Genomic DNA, 21958 nt, shown 5'->3' on the forward strand with positions numbered 1-21958 from the left:
TTAATTATTTATATAGCGCAGCTGATACCTTGCAGGCTTCCTGGCGCTGAGGAAACATACTATACTGAAGAGGAGCACAAGTAGGTAAGACGGGGAGGTCTAAGGGAAGAGCTTCTCCTTCTGTTCGACAGAGAGTGGCAAGTACTGTCACTGGTCTGTTCTCACCTTTCTTTGGGTCGCCTAAAACGACCCCTAAAAAAGGACATAGACAGTTGCGTAGTCAACTGCCTGATTATGAGGAAAGAGAAGCGCTGAATGAGTTAGCACGCAAATGGGTTACTGATACTGTCAGATACGATGTTCGGTCTGTTATGGAAGTCTTCCGACAATGGGATGCACCCACTCAGAGATATGTATTTGAAGAGATGTGTGTATATCTTTGTGAAGATTTGGAGACGAACGATCCAAAACGCAAAATGAAGGAATTATTCCGTATGCGTTTTAAGTTCTATGAAGGAATGATTGTAGGTGCCGATGTCGAAAAAGCAATAGATCTGTTGTTATCCTATAGGAGTAAGGGAAATGTCTCTAGATCACTGTATTAGGATGATGTGTTAGGTAGGAAAAAGCCGCGACAATACCCCATGAGAGAGGTTCCTCCAGTTTGGAGGGAAGGTGATGCGAATGCACATCCACCCATTCCACCACATTTCCAGCGCGTATGGGTACATGTCCCCTGGAAAAGATCCGAAGTTTTAGCACTCAAGCAGACATTACCTGATCCTCGTAAAAATCCTGCAGGGTATTATAAGGAGTTATCTCAGACTGCCAGCTCATGTATAATGAATTTAGCGGATGTAGACATGTTGTTTGGGAATGTTGTTCCACAGCCTTTGTGGAGTAAGATTCGTCATACAGATCATGATCAAGAATTAGGTGACACGTGGGCTAATATTACTGCTGCAGATGCTAGACAAGTTGGTGGTTCTAAACCTGAGCCTTTAATAGCTGAACTTCCTGGTAGAATTATCACATACACGAAGACCTTAATGCCTGAATTACGTGTTAATTGGGACAAGTTGTCTGCGTGCAGGCAGAAGAAAGACGAGAATGTGTCTGACTTTTTCACAAGGTTTGAAGAGACTTTCGTCGATCACAGTGGTCAGGATATGGCTACCGAGGGTGGCCAAAGATTGTTTGTAGATACATTTGTACATAATTTACTTCCTGAACTATGTAACAAATTGAAAGATTCAGAGAGTGCTTGGGCTGTTTCCACGTCAGCGCAGATTTTAGCCACAGCCCAGTACTACGAAAATAGGCGCAAAGATGAGCTAGATAAGGCAGACAAAAAGACTAAAGATTTAAAAACTAAAGTTCTTCTCCAGCAAGCCTATCCGCCTCGCACTCCTAGTCAGCCCAATTATCAGCAACCACAGCAGTATTCGAGAAACCCGCAAGGAAACGAGTTTTCTCATCAGCGTTTACCGTATGGTCCGAATCAGTGTGCCTATTGCAAAGAAGAGGGCCATTTCAAAAATAATTGTCCAGCTCTGGCGCGACGTCTAAATGGTGTTTCCGGTGCAAGAGGTAGAGGTGTTCAACAGGCTCCTAGGGGTAAGGGCCGTGGAAATCTCCCCCACAATACGACTTCTTTTCCGCCTCAGAATTCTATGAACAGCTTTGATCAACAGACTAATGCGTCTTCTAGGTCGGCTCAGTACTATGCTGATGACTACTACGCAGAGAACGAGAATGAGGGTAATAATTGCTAGGACGACGATTTTGCTCCCTTGAGGCGGATCACGGTCAAGCGAGCCCACGCTGCCAACCGCTGGTTCACTCCTGATCTCAAGGAGAAGAAGTTGGCCGCACGGAGAGCCGAGCGAGCATGGAGAAGAGCATATTGCCCCGCCAAAAAAATTACTTATCTCTCTGTTCTTAGGATATACAAGCAAGGCATCCTTGATGCCAAGACCATATTCTATTCCAACAGGATACTGGCAGCGGAGTCACAATCCAAAGAAATCTTCGCCACAGTGCACGAACTTGCTTCATCCAACAGAGCTACGGCCTCGATCCCCCCCTCCTAACCTCTCTGCGACTCGCTCAACGATTTTTTCGTTGATAAGATCGCAAAGATCAAGGCTAATATTCCTCTTCCATCCCCCACATTTATTAATCCCTCTCCCCCCGCCACCATTTCTAAATTAACTTCCATTCCCCCCCTGACTAAAGCCACTCTCCTCCCTCTGCTTCAAAGGGTGAAGTCAGTTTCCCCCCTGGACTTTGCCCCCGCTCATATCCTGAGAGAAATCTTCCTAGCATACCCTACTCCACCCCTCACATTTCGAAATGACTCACTCAGCAATGGAGTGGTTCCCACCCCCCATAAATTTGCGGCTGTCATCCCTATTTTAAAAAAGGCTGGCGCCGACCCTTCATCCCCTTCCAACAACCATCCCATCTCCCTCCTGCCTTACCTGGGCAAGGTCTTAGAAACTCATGTAACTAGCATCCTGAGCACCCACGTGGAAACCAATCTCTGCCTCTCCCCCCGTCAGGCGGGCTTCCGGCCCCTCCACTCTACGGAGAAGGTGGTGATCTCAGTGATGGACAGCCTACGCGAGGGCATTCATACCAATCTTCCGCAGGCCCTCATCCTTTTAGATCTGTCCGCCGCTTTTGACACGGTGGACCATTCCATCCTTCTCACCCGTGTCAGGGCGGCGGGCATAGAGGGCCTAGCCTTCGCATGGCTCGAGTCCTTCCTGAGCGACAGGGCTCAGGCGGTCCATCTAGCTGGTTTCACTGCTGCCTCCCGTAAGGTTGTGTGCGGGGTTCCCCAGGGTTCTTCACTTTCCCCTCTTTTGTTTAATTTATACATCTATCCCGCCATTTTTATGTTGCAGCAGTTTGAGGTCACGGTGTTTAATTACGCCGATGACCTACAGCTAATTTTCAACCTTTCTCACTCCCCCTCATCCTCCCAGAATGTCCAATCTGTTATGTTGTTCATTCAGGACTGGAGGAACTGCAACCACCTCAAACTCAACCCGGACAAGACGGAGTTAGTCTTGACCGGAGGTGGTTGCAGCCCCTGGTCCCCGTCTCACTGGCCCCTCTCACTTGGTGTCCCTCCACTCCCCGTTCCCGAAGTCAAAACTCTCGGTATCCTCCTTAGTCCCCTACTTTCTGTCCACTCACAGGTTAGTTCTGTTGTTTCCTCTTGTTTTTTCTCCCTCAGAACAATTAGGAAGATTTCCCGTTTCTTTTCCCTTCCTGCTCTAAAGATCATAGTGATGGCAATGGTGCTCTCGCGCCTTGATTATGGCAACATTATCTATAATGGCGCGCCGGCCTATGCTATTCACCGCCTGCAACTAGTGCAGAACCAGGCTGCCCGCCTGATCCATGGCCTGCCTAAATTCCATCGTGCCACTCCTCTATTGCAGGCACTACACTGGCTGCCGGTGAAAGAGCGAGCCTTGTTCAAGCTTGGTTGCCTTACTTTCCAGGCCAAAATGGGCACCGCTCCGGAGTTCATTTGCTCTGCCATTAAGCCTTACACACCGGGTAGAGAGCTTCGCTCCACCCACATGGCACTTCTGACCACCCCTCGATTCAAAAAGAAGAAGGCTAGTGGAACAAAATTTGCGGTTCTCGCTCCTGCGTTTTGGAACTCCCTCCCTGTGGCACTCCGCATCACATCCTCTTACACAGAGTTCCGAAAAAGCCTTAAAACCCTGCTCTTCTCCCGAGCCTTCGCTGTCTAACTCCCTCTGCTCCTGCTGTTACCTCGCAATCTGAAAAGCGCCATGAAACCGCGTGATATAAGCGCGCTATACAAATGTTTTTAAATTCAAATTCAAATTCAAATAGGACAGCCATGGACAAAGAGAGGGAGTTGTTTCAGTTCCAGTAGATCAGAATGGACCTTATGTCGAGGTGATTACATCAGGAGTGTCAGAGCCATTTCTGCTGGATACTGGTGCTACAAAAAGTTCTATTATGCACTCAAAACTTCCTGGCGCACCTTTGTCTGGCGAAATGAATGTTTCAGTAGGTTTCTCTGGCGCCCCTGTTAGAAACCCGATTTCTAGTCCTATGTCCCTTTCTGTTGGCCCATGCGAATTAGAAGCACCCCTCATTCTTACAACAGGTTGTGGCGAAAATTTGTTAGGTTTGGATTTGTCAAAGAGATTATATGCAACTTTGTACTGTTCTCCTTCGGGAGTACAACTTACCCTAGGTAAGAAAGTGATTTCCCCAATGTATTTGGCAAAGGAAAATATTCCAACTGAATTGTCATCTCTTCCAGATATACTTTGGGCTACTGGTTCTAATGATGGAGGTCGTTTGGAGATAGCACCATACGTCACAACATTGAAAGCCAATGTTAGGTTGCCACGTATTCCCCAATACAAAAATTTCTAGCGAATGTGAAAAGGCTTTGTTAGCGATCGTTTACAATCTGATCGAGAAAGATGTAATTGAAGAGACAACAGGCAACATTTGTAACAGTCCTATTTTGCCTGTCTTAAAGCGTACTGATCCTTCACAGCCCCCTGTGTATAGATTTGTGATTGATCTCAGAGAAGTGAATAATATTGTTGTAACACAGTTTCCAGTTGTCCCCGACATTACTGCCTTATTGACAATGGTTCCAGCTTCAGCCACTTGGTTTTCGGTGATTGACCTGAAGAACGCCTTCTTCAGCATCCCGATTGCTGAGGAGAGCAGAGATATTTTTGGCTTCAATTTAGGAGGACGAAGCTTCCGCTTCAAATGCGCTCCTCAGGGCTACTGCGAAAGTCCATCGATATTCAGTCAGGCTCTGAAAACACAACTTGACACGATTGTTCTACCCGATGGTGCGACTCTGATTCAGTATGTAGACGATCTACTGATCGCTGCGGATACTGAAGAGATTTGCAAGAAAGCTACATTGTCGTTGTTGCGTCATTTATGTGACATGAAGCACAAAGTCTCTCTCTCAAAACTGCAATTTTGTCGACAAGAAGTGACCTACTTAGGTCACATCTTATCGAAGGAGGGAAGGAGACTGACCCCAGAAAGAATACAGGCAATTGCAAGATTGAGCGCCCCAAGGACACAGAGAGAAGTTCGGGCTTTCTTGGGCATTACATCGTATTGTAGACAATGGATACCGAATTTTTCACTATTGGCTAAACCTTTGCTGGCACTAATCCGTAAAGATACACCCGATCCTATGTCTTGGTCTGAAGATTGTCAGACTAGTTTCCACGAGTTGCGTGATGCATTGTGTTCGGCTCCTGTGTTGGGCAACCCCGACTACAGTAAGCCTTTTACATTATATGTCCATGAGAAGGAAGGTTGCGCATTATCAGTCTTGACACAATACTTTGGGGACAAGCAACGCCCATGCGCGTATTTCTCAGCGACTCTAGATCCTGTAGCTAAGGCATTACCAAGTTGTTTGAGGGCCACTGCTGCAGCAGCTGTCTGTATTCGACAGTCTGCTGGGTTAGTCATGAATAATACTCTGATCGTTATGGTCCCACATGCAGTAGACATTTTACTAAACAGAACGAAAACACAGCATTTAACTAGTGCTCGACTGTCCAGCTATGAGCTGACACTATTAGCAAGTCACATACACATAAAGAGGTGTGATACACTCAACCCCGTTACGTTATTGCCTATTCCGGCAGAGACAGATGAGGTTGAAAAACATGACTGCTGCTTTAGGACAGAAGAAGAGACAAAAGGGAGAGTAGACTTGCAGGACACTCCCCTTCCCGAATGTGATGATAATTTATGGGTTGATGGTTCATGCTTCAAGTTGCCAAATGGTGATACGACCGCAGCATATGCTGTGACAACATTGCACACGATTGTAGAGTCTGCACGTATATCGCACCATTCTGCGCAAGCAGCAGAGTTGATTGCACTTACAAGAGCGTGTGTGTTGGCAAAAGGAAAGCGAGTGAATGTGTATACTGATAGCCAATACGCCTTCGGCGTGGCTCACAGTTTTGGAAGATTGTGGCGTGAACGTGGGTTCCTGACGTCACATGGTACAAGAATCCAACATGGTCAGTTAGTTAACGAGCTTCTCGAGTCACTGACCTTGCCCCTACAAGTTGCGATCGTGAAATGCAGTACACACAGAAAGATTCAAGATGATGTTGGTCGTGGGAATGCATTTGCAGATGAAGTCGCGAAAGAGACTGCAAGGAACACAATGAGCCGAATGTATGTTGTAGGTCCTGCGAGATGGATTGCCGAAGTGGGTATGTGTGAGGACACTATCGAAAGTGTGAAGTCCATACAGTCCGAGGCGACTGAGAAAGAGGTGAATGAATGGAGAGAAAGCAAGGGTAGATTGGATGCGAATGGTTGTTGGGTCGAATTGTCCGAACATCAACGATGGTTGTTACCCGATGCATATGTGCTTGCAGTGGTGACAATGGCCCATGGAATGGCGCACATTAGTGCGAAACGAATCTGAAAGCTGTTGGCCCCAGTATGGCAGAATAGTGGAATCCCAAAATGCGCAGAGAATTTGGTCAGGAACTGTATGGTGTGTTTGAAGTACAATCCCGGTAGGGGAACCCCAACTCCAGCTGGTTATTTTGCGCCTCCGACGTATCCGTTCGAGGTTTTGCAGCTCGATTTCATCCACATGGAGAGGTGCAACAATACGAAATACGTGCTTGTTGTTGTTTGCGCTTTCTCCAGGTGGGTGGAAGCGTATCCCCTTAAGGACAGCACTGCCTTATCAACTGCCAAAGCCCTTGTCAAGGAATTCTTCCCTAGGTTTGGCATGCCTAGAACGGTCTGGAGCGATAATGGAAGTGAATTTGTGGGCCGAGTGATGAATAGAGTGTGCGAATGTCTAGGCATACACCAGAAGTTCCACGCTGCAAATCACCCCCAATCAGCTGGATTAGTAGAGTGCTATAACGGCACTCTCAAGTTGAAATTAGCCAAGATACAAGCCAGCACAGGTCTTAAATGGCCTGACGCCCTGCCTTTAGCACTCCTGTCTACCAGAATGATTGTCCATTCTAGATTAGGACTTAGCCCTTATGAAATTGTGTTTGGCCGCCCAGCCAACATCTGGGGCGTGCCAAGACCCAAGAAGCTAAGCGAAGTAGAGCATCCTGTACTGCTTGACTATTTACACGAATTGACAACTAAATTGCGTGTTTTACACCAACAGGTTCACAGTTCCTCTCCGCCAGCCTCTGATGATCCAGGTCACTCCATTGAACCCGGCACCTGGGTGCTGGTGCGGAATTTTCAGCGCATGAACAACGAACAGCCCAGGTGGACTGGACCGTATCTCGTCCTTCTTTCCACAAGATCAGCCGTTCGGGTGGAGGGAAAGAAGAATTGGAGCCTCGGGACCCATTGTAAACGGGTCCCTCTGCCTCTTCCATATGACCGGTGGGTCCAGGAGGGAATTGCTGACTCTGAGACCGAGTCCGTACCGCGCTTTGCACCCTTCAGCGATGCACAATTGAAAGGAACTGGTACAGAAAAGGAGAGTGATCGTATTTTGCAAGAATTTGAGCCACCGTCAATGCAGTTGGACACTACAGAACCTGAAACATTGTTTGAAGACCATACCGTACCTGGGAAACAACAATATAATCTGAGGTCGAGAAAAAGGAACTAATAAAAGCAAAATTAATGCGATTTTCCTTTCCCCAAGAACTATTTTTGATTTTACAGCTCTCTCGCCCAGGGAACTTGCTCATTTTTGATTTTCGAACCGCCATCCGGTTCTGCTGCTAGGGTCGCGGTTGATAGTCTGGGGAGTGCAGCTGGGGACGTTTAGGTCAACGGTTCTGATTGGTCTGAGGGAATTACCCCGGACTGAGCAGAAAGCACTCCTTGGCAGAATCAATCTCCCACCGCGGGCAGCAACTAGAGGATGGAGTTTTCGAGGGTAGAGAGACCTGCTAGATCTACGAACTTTGAAAAGAAAATATGCACTGTAATGGCAAGAAGACGATTTCTAGTAATATGCATTTTAATGTTGTGTAGCATAATAATGTTTTTAATTGGCTATGCTCTGTTCATTTTTTGAGTTCCGTTCATACACAACACCCAGCCCACACCTCCTCCTACTATTTCCCCGCATTCCTTTCATCCCCTACCTGAACACGAGTCTGCCAGAAGATTAGAATTTATAAACAATTCATTTGTCCAACTCCTACACCAGCACCAATCTGTAATGAACACTACGAACTGTTGGATATGCGGACTTATGCCACACACCACAGATAAGGGTATTCCGTATTTTGTCCTGCCATTTAGTTATTTCGGTTCTCTGTGGGCTTTCCAGACCATGTTCCTGTTTTCCCTTGAACGGTACGTTCCAGGGAAAAATTCAAACAACAAGGCACTAATGGCAGGAATCAGAAATATGAGTAGAGATATCGACACGGTTAGAGCGACTCCCAAAGATGAGCTTATTCCATACAGTCGATGGAATATAACTAAGTATGGAATTTCCTTGGCTGAAAGTCAGAAGGCGAAGAGATCCTCCCCAATCTGGATAGTACCCCACCGAGGTCATCTATGTCTGCAGGGAAATGGCAACAACCCTCGAGCCCAGTTAGGGAAGAGTGTCTGTACTGAGACCTATGTTCTCTTATCTCAGACCTCCCCTTCATTCTTAGCGGCTAAGGGTACATACTTCATCTGCCACGACAGAGCATATACATGGGCAGTTCCGACTGACCAGTCACCCCTTAGGAATGTTCCGCCAAACTGACCAGTGGTGTTGTAACCCCTCCCATGAGTTGGCCGTGTTCCAAAAATGACCATATATGTACCTAAAAACTTTGTAACCATGTACCGCCTACCTTTTTATGTGTGAAAACTGTATAAAAGAAGGATTCGCACCGACGTTCGGTGTGATACTTCTTGCATTGCCGAAGGGTGCTGTAGGAATGTACCACCACCCCATGGGGTCTTAATAAACTTGTCTTTTCCATTTTTCAGTTTCCGTGCCAACAGTTCTTTCAGTGTAATGGGTATTCTGCGGAGTATGTAGGCCTTGGGAACCCAATACCACAAAATGGCGACCACAAAGGGACTCATTGGCGACTCGGATGCCCGAAGGAGAGGTCGTGACGAAGGATTGGAAACTCGCCATGGACGCGTACGCTGCCACTGAGTGACCCGAGTCTTGGCACCCACGGTGTTTTCTTCCCTTCCTTCTGATCTGACCTTCCAGGTGGCGCCGGTCCCCGACTGAGATCCTGATCGTCTGCGTTGCGGTACAGTGCCTGTTTGGCTGATTCGATCAAAGACCTTGTGTTCGTATGCGTGAACGTATGAAGCGTGAGGTTGCCTTGGCGGACAAAGAGCAGCGTAAGGCTGCTCGAGATAAAGCTTTACAGCTGGAGGAAAAGGAAGCGCAGGAGAAGAAAGAGAGGGAGACGCGGGAACGTAATTTGCAAACGACCGGTCAATTTCCTATTCGACGTCCGCTTTATCCTGTCCTTAATAATGAAATTAATGATCGATTTCCGCCTCCGTATGTTCAGCCTACGGCCCCGTCCGAGGATTCCGGTGATGAAGGTCGGGATAAGACGAGTACGAGGTTAACAGCTGAGAGAGCCGCGGACTTGCGTGGCTTAGCCAGGAAACTGAATTTGAATAGAATAACTATGTCAGAGGTTGTAGCTGAAAAGGATAAGTGGTCGGAACGAGAATTGATGTGTTTTTTAAATACGTTTGCAGATGAAGTTATTGCTCGATATCGTAAAAATTCAGTGGACTTAGAACCTAAGGATGTGTCAGTCCATCATGAGAACATGCGTAAAGGTTTATTTGTTCTTGCAGATGCAGACGGGTTTTTCTCACGATTGCTCCGGCTACGGGATGAAGCGTCCGAATTGCGGGAAGCACGAAAGGCATCAGAACAGCCTGAGCCGGAGTCGACGGAACGGTCCAAACAGTGTTCTATCCTGGGAACAGATAAGAGTTCTAAAGTGCATGTTATGCCTATGCGTGAAGCTGCACCTTTGTATGTTCCTCCTAAAGGGCAAGGTACAGATGAGGATAAAACGTCCGCGAATGCGAAAGGGTATTTTATATATAATTGGGTGTATACGCCTTGGAACAGAGCAGATGTTATGGCATTGAAACACGCTTTACCTGATCTCCGTAAGAATCCGGCAGCATTCTATGAAGGGGTGGAGGGGGCCATTTCTTCTTGTGTTATGACTCTTGTTGATATAGATCTTTTCTTTGGATTAATCCTTCCCCCGGATATGTGGAGAGCGATTCGTAAGTCTAATGATCAAACAATGTTTGGGGCAACTTGGAAGGAGATAGGCCAGGCTGACTTAGACAGGGAACCTGCATGCAAACCATGTGATCTAATTTTAGAACTTCCAGCGGCTATTTTAAACAAATTGAAAACGCTTGTTCCCCCTAAAAAGATTGATTGGACTATGCTAGCTTCATGCAAACAGAAGCAAGACGAATCGGTATCTGACTTTTTCACACGTTTTGAAGAAGCGTTTCATGATTACAGTGGTCAATCATTAACAGATGATACGGGTAGGCATTTGTTTGTAGATAAGTATGTGGCTAATCTCCTACCGGAGATTGCAAAAAGATTGAAAGCAAGTGAAAGTTCCTGGACCACAGCGACCCCTGCGTCTTTGTTAACTATGGCTCAGTATTACGAGCGGCAGGAAATAGAGGCTAAAGAAAGTGTTGATAAGAAAGCGAAGGAATTGAAAACGAAGGTGATGTTGGCACAGGTTCGCGGTGTGCAATCTAGAGGGAATGATAGAGGCAGGCGAGGAGGGGGTAATGCGTCGTATGGTTGTACCGATATTGCTGAGGACCAATGCGCATATTGTAAAGAGTTTGGGCATTGGGCTGAAGACTATCCGGTGCTTCGTGAGCAACGCAGTCAGCGTGGTCGAGGAGGTGGAAGGTCGAGGAATAGTTATTCGGGAGCGAGAGGTGGCGGAAGTGATCGCGGTAGGTTTGAAGCGAGGGGTCGTGGTCAGGATGAACGAAACACCTTTGATAGACGGAATCAGTATCAGATATCGGAGAATGAAAATGTGGAGCATCATGATTATGTGCATGCATAGGATTGCGTAGGATGGAGTGTGGAATCGGTTGATCAAAGAGGTCCATATGTATCAGCGGGCATTTTGGGTTCTACTGATCAGTTTTTAGTTGACACAGGAGCTACTCGTAGTGCTTTGTCTAAAAACTTGGTTCCAAGGGCTCCCCTGCCTGGCGAAATGATAATATGTATAGGGTTTGATGGCACACCCTCTCCTAGCCCATTATCACAACCTCTTGCACTTTGTATTGACAATTTTTTTAGCTTTTGTCCATTTTTGTTGTCGCCCCATACTCCAGACAACATTATGGGTATTGATTTGCTCAAATATTTTCGAGCAACGATACGCTGCGCTCCTGAAGGAGTGCGGGTTATTTTGAACGACAATTACCCAGATTCAGACAGATTTTGTACAATGAAGGAAATTGAAGCATTAGCCTCTCTCCCACACACGTTATGGGCGACCTCGGACACGGATGTGGGACAGATGCTCATCCCGCCTATTCGAATTACTGTCAAGGAGGGAGTACTTTTGCCACGTGTACCGCAGTATAAGATCTCTAGGGAAGGTGAAATTGCCCTGACGCACATCGTTCAGGATTTGATTATTGCAGGAGTAGTGGAGGAAGTTCCTTACAATGTCTGTAACAGCCCTATTCTTCCGATCCTTAAGAAATACACTGACGACAAAGTCTATCGATTTATTATTGATTTGAGAGAAATTAACAAAATTGTCATTCCTCAATACCCGGTGGTGTCTGATATCACGACATTGCTTACCTTGGTCCCCCCAACTGCAACAACCTTTTCTGTTATTGGCCTTAAGAACGCGTTCTTTTCCATTCCCATACATCCTGACAGCAGATACTTATTTGGCTTCACGTTAAATAATAAATCGTATAGATTTTGTCGAGTTCCCCAAGGTTACACAGAGAGTCCTAGCATCTATAGCCAGGCTTTAAAAAGACAGCTCGACTCTTTTGAATTGCAATCTGGAGTAGCCCTTATACAGTATGTTGATGATCTCCTGTTGGCTGCAGACAGCTATGCACAATGTGAGGAGGAGAGTACACTTGCTTTGCTTTCCTTTTTGGCCCAGAATAATCATAAAGTCTCTAAGAAAAAGCTACAATACTGTAGACCCAAGGTGACCTCCCTCGGTCATCTTTTGTCTAAGGAGGGACGTGCATTAACATCAGATCGAATTCAAGCGATTTTAGATACGCCAGTTCCCCGCACTCAGAGAGATGTACGCGCCTTCATAGGACTAACGTCCTTTTGTAGGCAGTGGATCATGGGGTTTTCGCACATTATCAAACCTTTGTTAGCGTTATTGTCCAAAACTACACCAATGCCCCTTGAATGGACAGATGAATGTCAAAATGCTTTTGAACAATTGAGACAGGCCCTTTGCGCTGCACCCGTGTTAGGTACACCAGATTATACAAAGATTTTCACGTTGTACGTGCACGAGAAAGATGGGTGCGCGTTATCAGTGTTAGTGCAGGCACACGGGGATAAGCAGAGGCCATGTGCGTATTTCTCAGCCATCCTTGATCCTGTAGCGCGAGGGTTACCTGGGTGTTTCCGAGCAGTTGCAGCAACAGCAGTAGCTATACGGCAGAGTGAGGGAATAGTTTTGTCGCACAAATTGTTGGTGCTAGTTCCCCATGCAGTAGATGCCCTGTTAAATCAAACGAAAACACAGTATCTCACGAGCGCACGTTTAACAGGATATGAGCTCACACTTCTGGCGCCACATATCACACTGAAAAAATGTGCTACCCTGAACCCTGCCACTTTATTGCCATATCCGGTTGAGGAGGGCCAGGAGGAAAAGCACCATGATTGTGTTTTCCTGACCGAGGAACAAACAAAGGGTCGTGTCGACTTACAGGATATGCCACTTCCAGATGTGGATGGGGAACTGTGTGTTGATGGATCGTGTTTGAGGCTGCCAGATGGTACAACTTCCGCAGCATATGCGATCACGACACTTAAGGCGGTGGTAGAAACAGCACGAATACCCCAGAAATCAGCCCAAACAGCGGAGCTGATAGCTTTGACAAGAGCCTGCGAACTGAGTGCTGGCTTATGTGTGAACATCTACACAGACAGCCGGTACGCCTTCGGAGTAGCGCATGACTTCGGCCTACTCTGGAGAGAGCGTGGGTTTTTGACTTCGCATGGATTACACATTATGCACGGAGAATTAGTGCGTGATCTCCTAAACGCGTTGCTTTGTCTAAAGAAAGTGGCGATAATCAAATGCAGTGCACATAAAAAGGTCACTGACAAAGTGGGACAAGGCAATGCCTTTGCAGATAGTATAGCAAGACAAACAGCTATGTCACGAAACGACTCCCCCATGTATGTAGTGAAATCGCAGGCCGAGCGATGGCATGATGCTAGAGCAGAGATATTAGACATTCAGAAATCAGCGACTGAAGCAGAACTTGTAGCATGGGCGGCAGATGGGGTGCTGGATGATGAGGGTTGTTGGAGGAGCAAGGACATGGAACAATGGAAATTGCCTGCAGCTTACTTGCAAGCGATGGTCTAGATGACACATGGGTTGGCACATGTTGGAGCTCTTGCGATCACTCAATTGTTAACACGGGTTTGGGAGCATCCTGAGATTGCCAACACTGCCAAGAGAGTAGTGCAGACTTGTTTGATATGTTTACAGCACAATCCTGCAAAAGGGACGCATACTCCGAAAGGAGGGTTCGTTCCACCTTCTGCACCATTCGAGGTACTTCAGATGGATTATATCCAGCTTGAGCGTTGCAATAACCTCAAGTATGTCTTAGTGGTGTTATGTGCTTTTAGCAAATGGGTTGAGGCCTTCCCCACAAAAGATAATACGGCTTTGACAACGGCTAAGGTTTTGCTCAAAGAGTACTTCCCTCGATATGGAGTTTGCAAATTTTTGTGGAGCGATAATGGTCCTCATTTTGTTGGGAAAATTGTGGAATATGTGCTGAAGGGATTGGGAATTCAGCAAAAGTTTCATGCTGTGTTCCATCCTCAATCAGCAGGTCTTGTCGAACGGTACAATGCCACTTTGAAACTAAAGTTGGTTAAGATTGTGGCATCCACGTCTTTGAAGTGGCCGGATGCTTTGCCGTTAGCATTACTCTCTATTAGATCAGTGCCCCACTCTCGAACTGGCCTCACACCTTATGAAGTGGTGTTTGGAAGGCCTGTAAATATATGGGGAGTTCCTAAGCCACGATTGTTACATGATGTGCCTTGCATAATGATGAACGAATATTTGGCACGATTAACAAATGATTTACTTTCTATTCACCAACAGGTTCGAGAAGCGCTCCCCGACAATTCTATTGGAGAGGCTCACAATCTTCGTCCTGGCGATTTTGTTATGGTAAAATCGTTTGAGAGAGCAAACAGCTTGGAACCGAGGTGGCGTGGCCCGAGCAAGTCCTGCTTGCAACTCGAACGGCTGTGCGAGTGACCAACAGGAAGCGGTGGGTGCATTCAACTCACTGTCGTCGCGTCTCTCCGGATCTGGTGAATCCCACCGTGCTGTCTGATTACAGAGACATCTTGGACGAGGAGAAAAGCCCAGCTGTGACGTCGGCCGAATCTGAGGGAGCCTTCCCGGACCACACCGTTTCTGGACAGCAGCGTTACAATCTGCGGCCACGATAGAAATAAGATTTTTTTTTTGGTGCGAGACTGGTTGAGTTACCGCTCTGGGGTTTGTGAAACGGAAGCCGGGAATCTCAAGGGGGGGGGATCAGTTCTGCCAAGAGTAGCGACACCCGTCTTGACCCCGGAGAAGAAAACAACGGCTACCTCGGAGCTCAGCACTCACATTTTTATTTTTTGTTGTTGTATATTTGAGACATTGTGAACTTTTTTGAACTATGGCATCTTCTGCATCACGAGACAAAAGAATTCTTGGTGCTATATTGTTTGTATTGACAATTGTGGTAATAGCAGTGATAGCCTGGGTAGTAGAACTTGTGGTACCTGCACGAGAACATTTGCTGCCGACTACCCCGGCTCCATCTGAACAATTTCATTTCACCTTACCCTACTATGAAGAACGGCACCAACAGACTTATTTGAACAATAGCTTCATTCAAATCTTGCATCATACCCACAATATGACGAACACTTCTAACTGTTGGGTATGTGGGATGTTGCCTGGACACCAGAAGAAAGGGGGCACACCACTTATCCCACTCCTGTTTTCCCACAATGGTTCTTGCAATGCTTGGTATACTCTTCTATTCACTCTGCGCTGGCCAACAAAAGGGGGGGTGCTTTTCCGTTTAAACAAGATATGTTATCATGATCGGGTCGGCTATCCACAAGCTGAGGGTACTCGATTCGAATGGGAAGAGTACCGCCCCGACAACGTGTCTGCACCCCGAATTTACAGTAATCAACGGAACATCAATATGTCCAGCTCTCATGTTATTAATGTTATAGATACTAAGGCTGATCTCTGTATTCGAAATAAAGGTACAATCCCGGTTGGAAAAAGTGAATGTAACACCACACTTACATTTGACAGTCCGAATGGCATATCATTTGTGGCATCCCGAAATACATATTTTATCTGTGGTAATAAAGGTTATCATCGTCTCCCGTTAGGATGGTTAGGTACATGTTATATCTCTTTTGTATTGCCCCCTGTATTCATTGCCCCACCAATGTACCATAATGACTATATTTTATATCACGATTTTGTGTTAAATAGAGTCAAACGTGCTGTAGTCCTTGAAGATATCGATCAGACCGATACTGCTCTGCAACAATATGTGGATTTTAATTTGGGTTTGTTTTCCTTTGTGGGAGCTGCTCTGAACAGTCGAAAGATACGACGACTGACCCGTGTTGTTGAGGCTGTAGCCAATGATACTGCTTTTGCATTGGGGAATACAACTGAAGAACTTCAAATATCTAGAATTGTCACGCTCCAGAACCGGATGGTTCTAGATGTAGTTTTAGCCAATCGAGGGGGGGCATGTAGAATTATCGGAAGTAGCTGTTGTGTTTACGTTCCAGACAATTCACCATCTGTATATGATGCCATATCTAAATTACACAAAATTGCTGCTGAGATACATCCGGACAATGGTACATGGACCTTTTCGGGGTGGTTCTGGTCAATGCTTAGTACATGGGGCTGGAAGCTATTGACAATCTTATGTATCATAGTTGGGATATTATTCTTCTTGTGTTTATGTATACAATGTGGCCCTGCATTATGTTCCATGTGTTTATCAGCTTGTATTCCATCTAGACGAGCTTTCGCCCAGAATGAATTGATGCTTCATAAAGAAGTGGCTCAAATTATGTCAATTGATATAGAAGATGAGTACCCCGACTATGTCCATTATGAGGTAGCTTCAGCTAAACGCTAAAAGGGTCGTCTGTCGTAATTTGACAATGACTGGTTTAGCGTTAAGCTTTGCTACACGTTATTCCCCTTATCTTGGCCTTAATTGCAAACGCCATTTTGAATGTTACGGCGGCCATTTTAGACAATGAGCTGCCTCGTGGTCAGCGTGCCCTTTAGTCCTTTGTCCGTACCACTGACCACTCGAGTTTGCCCAGCAACAGGCTATTTTTAGTAACGGTCAAGCCTGTACATGCGCAGTTCCGACTGACCAGTCACCCTTTAGGAATGTTCCGCCAAACTGACCAGTGGTGTTGTAACCCCTCCCATGAGTTGGCCATGTTCCAAAAATGACCATATATGTACCTAAAAACTTTGTGACCATGTACCGCCTACCTTTTTATGTGTGAAAACTGAATAAAAGAAGGATTCGCACCGACGTTCGGTGTGATACTTCTTGCATTGCCGAAGGGTGCTGTAGGAATGTACCACCACCCCATGGGGTCTTAATAAACTTGTCTTTTCCATTTTTCAGTTTCCGTGCCAACAGTTCTTTCAGTGTAATGGGTATTCTGCAGAGTATGTAGGCCTTGGGAACCCAATACCACACACGGTGGCAGGTTTTTTGTTTTCCATGTGGAATACCAGAAGGGCTCTTATGAAAATCTCCAGTGTGGTAGATGACCCCCAGAGAATAATAATATTTTATAAATTGTATATGCATATCTGATTTTAGGTTGTGCTATTGGTTCATGGAATGGTGCTCTTTTAAGAGTTTTTTAATCTAGAATATCCATTTATTTATTCATTTATTGCACTATGCACTAAGCATTTTTGACATTTATTGTGCAATCACCCATTGATAAAAACATATGTCATTTCACTATACCTGGTAATAGCAGGCGGTCAAATGTATCCTATTCCTGAATTTATGAAATGTTTTTATTATTATGCTCTTCTTTTTTGTATATTTTATATTATGTTTTATCAATATGTGTTTTAAGGCCGTTTTGACCGAAATAAAGTTTTCTGAACTGAACTGAACTGATTACTCAGGCAGGCAATAAGAAGGAATAAGCCAAAAGATTGAGAGAGGGATATTTTTGTCTTTCTGAGATATTGGGGATATGACTCTAACAGCTATGTTAAGGTGTAGTATTGTGGCTGAATCGAAATTTAAGGTAGTGGTCGACCAGAGTTTTGGCCAAGCTCTACTCTAGGGGCTAAACTGAGATGTAGCTTGGAGTCTACCCTAAGATGTGTTCAATTGGCTGAGCTTGGTTACTTGAGATGTTGTCTAATCGCTGAGTCGAGGTGTTGTTTAGTGGTTGAGCTGAGATGTGGTCTAGTAACTGAGTTAAGATGGTGTCCTATCTAGAAATCAAAGTTTCAATACTAGCCTGCACTTATCTCGACTCTATATATACTACCAACGTATCATTGAGGTAAGAAGTTGGGAAATTAAGTAGAGTAAATCAAAATGTGTCCATGTAGGAATACCTTCACAATGTATTGGCAGTCAATATTATGCAGTCAGTAAATGTACAGGCCAATATTCTTGAACCTCGTTATTGGGACATACATCTGTTGGAATTTTGTCTAGTGTAGAGTTGATCCAAGGTTTAGTGAGCAAGTTGCATTGTGGTCTAGGAGTTAAGTAGCCCCAGAGGCTATGCTAATTTGAAGTGTAAGTTGTGGGCCAAGGTGACCAGAATTCTAATCCAGCCGTCACTATCTAACAGTATTGTGTGATCCTGGACTATTGGTTTAATCTGACAGCCAGTTTTGGATTCTGTTTTCACTTGCATGCTTACTCTGAAAGACAGCTCTATGTTCTCTCCACCCCAGATCTCCATCTGCTCGTCATAGGTGCCGATGTGCTCAAAATAGGCCTTGGAGATGGAGAATAGCCCTCCAGCTATGGTGGGTGTCCTTTGCAGGGAAGCAGAAGAAGAAGTAGTCAGCATTATTCATTAACGTAAGATACAATGTACCACTTGGTGTATGGGCCTGCTGAGGGTTAACTGCTGTCAAGTACAATGTTTTATACATCTGTGCTTCTGAATGATCGTATTATGGACTGGAAAGCTCATTTGAATAAAGTGATCAAAAACAGTGTTGGCAGGAGAAATCTTTCTAGCACAGATGGTTACCGAGAAATAATACAACACTTGCTAAGTGGGTACTACCCTGTTCAGATTACGGATATCGTTTAGAAGTAAATACAATGTTGAGGATCTGAAACACAGCTTTAAAAATGAGTCTAAGACAAAATAGCCAATAGGTTGGAAACATCCAATTACAGGGTGCTACACATTGGACGTCCACTCATCATGCACTGATAAAATACAAATTCTTCAAATAGTGTATAACTAATTTTCTCAGACAGTATAATCATTGGTGTTCAATCTAGGTCCAAGAGGGTCGGATCCATTCAAGATTCTCAGGATATCCATGTAATAAAAATTGATTTATAATGAAGCTAAATTAAAATTATTTGTATAGTTGGTTATTATCCTAATTGCTTGACATGCATCCAATCCTCATAGTAACTGGGGATTTAATAATTGGAGTGATGGAGAAGGTCCCAAGTGAAGAGGATTCGTAGTAGAAAGAATGTGGGGTATGTGCAATGCTTTTTAAATTAAATCTTCTACATTTGGCAGAGAGGTTCCTGACCTGAACGGAACTGTCTCGTCTTCTCGAAGTACCTCCTTGGTCCGAGGGACAATCTCCCAGTTGAAGATAAGTGCCCAGTTAAAGACCCCATAGCTATGGTTCTGGCGCTGTGGGGTGGGCTTCTCAAATGCAAATGTTTGCATGTCGATGGTAGTAATGTCTGGGCTAACCACTCGGCTTTGGTTGAGAGCAATGCGCTCCAACAGCGGCTCCAGCCAGCCAGTCCAGCACTCACCTGAACAAAAGAGGGGAGGAAGCAAAGAAAGAATGATTAATCCTACAGCATCGATACCAGTGTCCAAGTGACCTAACCCTGCAGTGTCATGGAGGACAAACTATCAGAAGCCCCAAACAAAGGTATGCGTCCATCCTTGATTCCACCCCCGCACCCCCCCCCTATTCCCCATTGTAGCATTTTTAAGCATTAGATTTGTGTCCCCCCCAGCCAACTGGCCGCTACCAGGAATGAGGCGGTGGTTTACCTGGGTATTCATTGATCACCAGTAGGCATTAACAGTCAGTGGAGTAGTCCATCACTAGCAAGTCGGAGCATGTGCCTGTATGTCTGCCATTGTGTGCTCACCACTGCGCCGTGTGCCCCTTCTCCATCTGTGCTTCTTACCCACTGGAGATGACTTTCTGTCCCTTGGCCTGTTACCCTTGTATCACCAGGTTAGTATGCAACACTGGTAGTAAGATATGAAAACATATCGGGAAAGAACCCTCGAAATGACATCTACTTTCAAAGTATATACCCTAACATATTATCTCGCTACAAGAATGTGCAGGCTTACTCCTCCTCTCCCACCATGCTAGTGTCTGCCCAGAGCTGTTCACTTGCCCAACATATTAGCGCCTCTTCGCCTCTATCAGTGTATCTGAGAGAACCCCATCTGCGATTGGAGCTTTGGGGCCTCGTCCGGCACTGTGCATAGGTGGTGGGCCCTTAGAATGAGAGCTCCTCACTGGGCCCTTTGGGTACTTTGCAGGGGGGGGTTAGGAGAGGGGGGGCGGGCTCAAGTTTCATTACGCCATTGGTGAGAATTACTGGATTTAGAGCTGTTAGCTCCTGTGAGAAGTTGGCCCGATATGCAACGTTCGCTATTCTAGCGACCGCTATGTATCGTTCCAACGACCCTTATGGTGTTTGGTTGTAAGTCAACCTATAGACCAGCTATCCTAGTAGCGTGGATACGAGCAGTCTAAGGCTAAAGACTCGAGAGGGCGTGTTAAGCCAGCTGTTTACCACACATGTACCCCTTGAACACCCAGTGAAAGGACACCACACAAGTGTTATGAAAATAAACAGGATATTTATTAAGAATCACAACAGCCCTGTACTCTTTATGAGGACAGGGTACTAAGCACAAACCAAATCTCTTTAGCAAATACTTCAAGTGCACAGTTAAAACAAGTGTCCGAGGACACGGAAAGGTTAAGGTCTCGGGCGGACCCGATAAGGCAAGTCGGAAGCGAGGGACTCGGGACCCTAGAGTAAGGAGGCTATGCAGGCACCGAAATGCCGAGTTACTTAGCCACGAGGGCTGCGGCTGCACAAGTCTTACAGGCGTCGGGGTCTTCGCTGACGAGCCAGGAGCCGGAAGAAAGGAGTTGCTGGCCGGCGACCAGTGCTGAATAGTTCGTAGAGATCCAAGCCTGGATCGGAGATTGATGAAACCTGAAAGCAGAGGGGACCAAGTTCGTACTACTAGCCAGTAGCCAGAGGGTACCAGGAAGGCACCGGTTGGCCGTCACCTCGACTAGGTGAGTGGGCGACGCTAGGCTCTGCAGTCTCACGGACCAGGAGGCGTTGTCGGCGACCACGGTGGAGGTGCGAGCTGTCCCACGAAGGATGATGCTGTCGGCGTCGCTGGGCCCAGGATGGGGCAACAAGCCTTGGCAGATCTCAGGGCCACGGGGAGGGCCTAAGATGGCGTCTTGAGTGGACCAGGAGGGTCCGGGGTGCTTCTCGCAAAGATGGAAGCAAGGGCCAGTCTGGAGCAACCAGACCAGCAGTGATGATTCTCGGATGTCGTCACAGAAGGGCACAAGCCAGCGGCGAGTGACCAGACAACGTGCTGAGCAGCGAGCAGAAGGGCCCCACGCAGATCGTGGAGATGCTGGGAGACTGCACTTCGGTGCTAGAGCGGCTCAGGGTCGGGGCTTCTCGGACCCCAGAGCACTCACCAGAGAGTTACCTTGATGGTCGTGCTGGTTTTTAAGAGCGTGCAGGTTCTGATGATGGCCGGTCCCTCGAGGTCTCGTCGCACCCACAGATCACAGCTGAGCTGATGACGTGGGTAGAGGTCAGAGGTGCCAGGGAAGCCGGTTCTCGTCGAGCTGGGCCGTCGGATCCTTGAGGAAGGACTTGCAGCAAACCGCAGAGTTCTTAGTTGGTGCCCGCTGATGCAGGGTGACTACTCCTTAGCCACAAGGGAGAAATCTTGAGAAGAGTCTTGAGTGTCCTTTCGTAGAAAGTAGTTCTTGATTCAAAGATGATCTAATTTGGAAGGGTCCCCGCTCCGGTCTTTATCCTAAAGAAAGGGGCGGGTACATGACTAGGTCCTGCCCTAAGGGTGGGACCAGGAAGGGGGGTAGTTACGCCCCTCTCCCCTGCCGGACTTTCCCCAGGCCAGGGCTGTCGCCCCTGGAACTGGTTCTAACTGGCAGATGCGTAGTGAGCACCGGGGTGCCACTCCGCAGTCACCTTCTCGCCAAAGCCCTACCTACCCAGAATACACAAACCCTGTCTGGGACGGTGCGAACAGCGCCCTCGACAGGAAACCCTTTGTCCAAGTGCTCCTCGCTGGAAGGACTCCCAGCAGCAGGAGGTCAGACTTGTGTCTGTGGTGGCAGCATCCATT

The 21958-nt window shown here is 46.5% G+C and overlaps 1 protein-coding gene across 1 annotated transcript in view; it reads right to left on the minus strand.

Moving 5' to 3' along the window:
- LOC147717834 (polypeptide N-acetylgalactosaminyltransferase 6-like) overlaps nucleotides 1-21958 on the minus strand; it is a 470804-nt gene that overhangs the window by 261368 nt on the left and 187478 nt on the right. The window contains exons 5-6 of the mRNA XM_086919886.1: nucleotides 19095-19329; nucleotides 18230-18347 (exon numbers count right to left, since the gene is read on the minus strand). Of these exons, the coding sequence (XP_086776012.1) occupies nucleotides 18230-18347; nucleotides 19095-19329 (353 nt within the window). The remainder of the gene's footprint in view (nucleotides 1-18229; nucleotides 18348-19094; nucleotides 19330-21958) is intronic.

Source organism: Lissotriton vulgaris, chromosome 5, assembly GCF_964263255.1.
Source record: "Lissotriton vulgaris chromosome 5, aLisVul1.2, whole genome shotgun sequence".
Taxonomy (NCBI): domain Eukaryota; kingdom Metazoa; phylum Chordata; class Amphibia; order Caudata; family Salamandridae; genus Lissotriton; species Lissotriton vulgaris.